General features: G+C 27.8%; 1 protein-coding gene across 1 annotated transcript; it reads left to right on the forward strand.

The window, feature by feature from the left end:
* Positions 1-1,461: 1,461 nt before the first annotated feature.
* Positions 1,462-4,282, forward strand: TVAGG3_0839230 (ribonuclease inhibitor domain-containing protein; the record flags this gene model as incomplete). The annotated part of the gene is made up of 1 exon (XM_001327334.1): positions 1,477-4,257. One exon carries the CDS (start codon positions 1,477-1,479, stop codon positions 4,255-4,257), a length of 2,781 nt encoding a protein of 926 aa, XP_001327369.1.
* Between the last annotated feature and the right edge of the window lie 654 nt (positions 4,283-4,936).

The following is a 4,936-nucleotide window of genomic DNA, read 5'->3' on the forward strand; positions in this document are numbered from 1 at the left end:
CCTGAAATTTGATGACGTTCGAATCGAAATTTTGAATTTATTTCAATAAATATGCTTGTTTATGTTCGATTATTATATGTTGCAAAATTTAAAGATTTATTCTTATCACATTCCCATAATTTGCAAAATGATCATTTCTGTATTTTATTCTATTATTCTAATCCATTCAACCAACCATACAAAACCATTAATGCATTATGCATATATGAATACCTGTTTCCATCCTATGAGTATCAAAATCAAATTCGTATCCCAAAATCCTAAGTTAGGATTTACTTCTTACTATCACCAACCAATTATCCTATTACACTATGTTCTTGTAATACTATTGGTTTCAAAAAACCAATGTTAAAAAATTAGTTCCAAAAATTTCTCGTTATAAATATTAATAAAACAATCCACTATTATTGTCATTTATTTTTTTCGGATTAGTTTGAAAATTTTGTAAATCAAAGATATATTCAATAATCAAAGACGTTCATTCAGATGCTTCATATGAATCAATGGCATATTATACTCCCCATATATCTCTCGTAGAAAGTTCTTACAGAACATTATATTCATCGAGAAAATGCTTAAATAGTGTCACCCAAAATTTTCATTTTTTTGTTGGACACCCTTTATATGTGTAAGACTTCACAAATATTTCTTAACTAGATTTTAAGATACATTTGAAATCAAGTGGAGAATGCAATATTTTCAAAAAAAAATATTGATTTCGTTTTAAATTAACAAAATATTATATGAATTTAATTGCAATTCAAGAGTTTATTAACATATATATGTGAGAATTGAATGAAATTCAATTTCATCCAAAATTTAACTAAATTTCGATGATTGATGAGACGCCTACGACACATCAAGCTGTAAAACTAAATAATTAGTGATAAGAGTCAACTTGTAAGTTGTTATATTTTGAATTAGCTGAAGAATACAAATTTTCGTAAAATTCTACTAATATATGCCATTGCTTTGGAATCCAAGATGAACAATTGATAAGAAATCCTTATATGAGATCATTCCATCGTTATCTGTATCGGATCTTGTAAATGCTTGAGTAATAATGGTATCAGTAATCCTAGGACAATATTTTTTGGTAACAATGAATAAATCTTGCAGTTTTATGTATCCTTTTTGCTCTTTATCAATTTCTTCATAAATTTTATTTGCATTATCAGCAAATCCTCTGTAAGAGATATCCCCAACAATTCTTTTCAAGTCCTCTAAAGTGAAAAGCTTTTGGTTGGGATTTAATTTTGGTTTCTTGCCAATTAACGAAATAACTGCGAGTTTCAGCTGTCTTCTATTAAGAATTTGATTACCCTCGCTATATTTTTGAAAACTCCATGATATCCATTCATCAAAAGTGAATCTTTTCTCATCCATGGATAATTTTTTTTACGAAATTGTAAAAAACAAAAAAATTAACTGTGTCAGATTATTTTTTTTTCCTCAGAAAAAAACTTTTTTATATAGATGATTGGAGGAGATTTAGATGAATTGAGCCCTGCATATTCACATGGTTCTTTTAGTCAGCTGAATCTACAAGAATTTCCTCCAGTTGAACAAATTTCTACCTATGATTCATTAGATTTTTCATTCAATCCTATTTCATCATTTAAAACTCTCCCAGTACTACCTCTACTTGAAGATCTAGATCTCCAAAGTACAAATATTAAGTCATTTGAGTTTGCACAATGCCAACCATCTTTGAAAATGCTTAATTTCAAAAATACACCAATAGCTGCATATGAAGGTTCAAGAATCATGTCGATTATAACACTTGGTTCTTGGATTGAAGAGATAAATCAAGAAAAAGTTACAGAACAAGAACATCAGATAGCAGAAAGGCTTTCACCGCGAGTTAAAAAGCTTTTAACATCTGGGTGGATCTTAACTGCTATTAATACACCTTATTTAATGAATCAAAATTCAAATCAATCGGGTTCCTTAGACGAAATACTTAAATTAGTCGAAAATACTACTAAAAATGAATATTATAGTTCATCGGAATCATATTCATCGCAATTTGAAGATGATTTCCCAACAAAAATTTTGACAAATCAAATTGAACAGGATAATTCAAAAGAAAGTTCAGATAACCAATTTGATTACAATGAAATACCATCATTCATCGATAAAACTCAAGATTCTTCAACTTCGGAATCAGAATCTTTCAAACAAGACAATTTTACGAATAATTTCAAAGAAATCGATATCGATCTTTCTGATTCAGATTACAGTTATGAATCTTATATTGAAATTGCAAAACCATCAATGAATTCGAAGAATTCCTTTCAAAATCAACAAAAACAGCCACAGAATCTCATTGATACAGCATCATTTGCTTCAAACAGTTTTCACATGCATCCAACAATGATAGAAAACATTGATGAAATTAATTTTAATCTAGATCAAAAAGAGAAACTGAAACCAAAGACATTTATCAATCTTAAGATAGAAGACCAACAGAAATTGGATGAAATTCAATTGGTTTTGGAAATTTCGAATTCATTTTCTGTTGAAATTCCATTTAAACCGAAATATTCGAGAAAAATCTCTCCAATATGTTCATTCGATACCAAATCAAAGCCTACAACAAAGCCAAAGCTTCAATGTTTCTTAACTGAAGCGAAATCTATAACTTACGATGGAAATTCCATTATGATGCAATCGAGTTCTATTGCTATGAGTGTAAACAGTGATGATGACTTCAATTTGGTCAAAAAAATAAAAATACCAAATCAAAATCCAAAAAATTATGATAATTCAAAGCGAACCACAAGTTATAATGATAAAATAGAAGATGATGAAAGCATTGAAACAGATATAGAAGAAGATGAACAAGATTTTTATAATTTCAGAAAAATATCAAACAAAAAATCTAAAACAAGCACTTTAGAAACTAATGACAAGCCACAAAATGAAGATACCCAATTCCAAAATCATGAATCTCCAACAAATAAAAAATCTCATCATAAAGCTCAAAAAATTGACCAATCTGTAGATAATAATAACAGATCTGATATCAAAGAAGATAAAAATAGTAGAGTTAATGATAAATCAGAGAATTTTGAAAAAAATGAAAATAATTCTCAAAATTCTAAGCATAAACCAGATAATTATCATATTAATGAACCAGAACATGATAAAATTGAGTCAAATCCGACAAATAAAGATAATAATTTTGATGAAGAAGAAGATCCAGTGATAGAACCAGGAAAAAGTAGTTCTTCTGATGAAGAAAACACAACCAAAAAGGAAGAGACACCCAAATCTCATGAAAAATCAAATTTAGTTTCTGAATCAGTTCAAACAACTGAATTTCAACCAGAAAATGACACAAACATGCAAAACATTAAGAAAGAAACAATTCATGCTGATAAATCAATTAATAATGTTGATGAAGACAATAAAATACATCAAAATAAAGAAGAAATCATTCAAGATATTACAAAAAGTGACACAAAACGTGACACCAAAATTTCTAACAGTCAAAATTCAAAAAGGACAAAATCCAAGAAAGAAAAAAGAATTTCTGATTCAAAGAAATCCGATTTATCAGATGTTAAATCAGTAGATACCATTCCATCTTCTGATTTTGTAGACAGATTAAACAAAGCATTGAGAGCTGTTGATGAACCATCTCCAATCATTCTAAACTCTTCTTCAGACAATGTAAAATCACCAAAAGATAAATCATCAGAATCAAAGAAATCAAAGGTGATAAAGGCACCTCCTTTACCAGTGCCAGACCCTGAAATAGAAAGAAAACATCATCATAGAAAACATCATAATAAAACAGAAAATAAACCAAAGAAAGATATTTCCGAAATTGTTTTCCCTGAGAAAATGATTAAAGGTTTCGAATATTCCTATGAAAATACAGACGCTAATAGGAAACATAAAACAAATAGAAAAATAGAAGATACAATTGAAATGTCAAAACCGCAAACAAAAGTGTCAAATTCTGACAACAGACCATTATATGTTCCGAGAAAGAGATCTGTTGCTCCTCCACTTGATGACAATACATCTCCTTTGTTTAAACGCCAGAAAGTTACAGAAGATATGTGGTTGAATGAACATGAAGATGAAAAGCCGATTCTCGTTGAAAACAAATCAAGTGATAATAACGAAAGGAGAAAGATTTCAAATGATTCGTTTCCAACGATTAGAAGAACATCTCCTATAAGAAATAGACAAAATAGAGAAATTGAAGTTGTTAATGATTCTTATAAGATTTCTTTCAAATAATAAAATTTATTTGTGTTTTATATAATTATTTTCATGATTATTTTGTTAATAATAGTTAGCAATAATTCTATTGATTAAGGGATCACCGCTTTAGTTTGCAAAAATGTACGTTATTTACACTCTGAGTCTTCATCTAGATATATTTTTTTTAGATTTTGAAACAATGAAAAGATAGAGTATGAACATTGTATGTTATATTTACGTTTATATATAAAAATATCAATTATATCATAGAGAAAAAGTACATTTAAGTGTAAAAAATTGAATAGTTGAAAACTAACATGTGAGAACTTAAAATTATTCTTGCATTTTTTGTTTGTAAGAAAATAAAAAATCATTTTCCTGTATTCATTTAGTTTTCATTCACCTGAGAAAATTTTATGAACAAATTTACAAATAGACCTATTTTTCCATTTTTATAATATATTCCGATGGTAAATATGGTTAATATGATATTTATTATGCTATTAAAATATCAAACTTCAAAACCTTTTGCCTGTTGAATTTAAAGCAATCAAAATTTTATATTTAATATAAATATCATTATTTCTATAAAAATGGTCTAATGTAAAAAATCTAATGTTGGTTATTCAATACTTTATTTTATTTTGGCAATCATTTAATTAATATAAATACCCTATATTTCCAACTCTTGGAAAATTTTCATGACCCCCTACCC

Source organism: Trichomonas vaginalis, chromosome VI (assembly GCF_026262505.1).
Source record: "Trichomonas vaginalis G3 chromosome VI, whole genome shotgun sequence".
Classification (NCBI taxonomy): Eukaryota; Parabasalia; order Trichomonadida; family Trichomonadidae; genus Trichomonas; species Trichomonas vaginalis.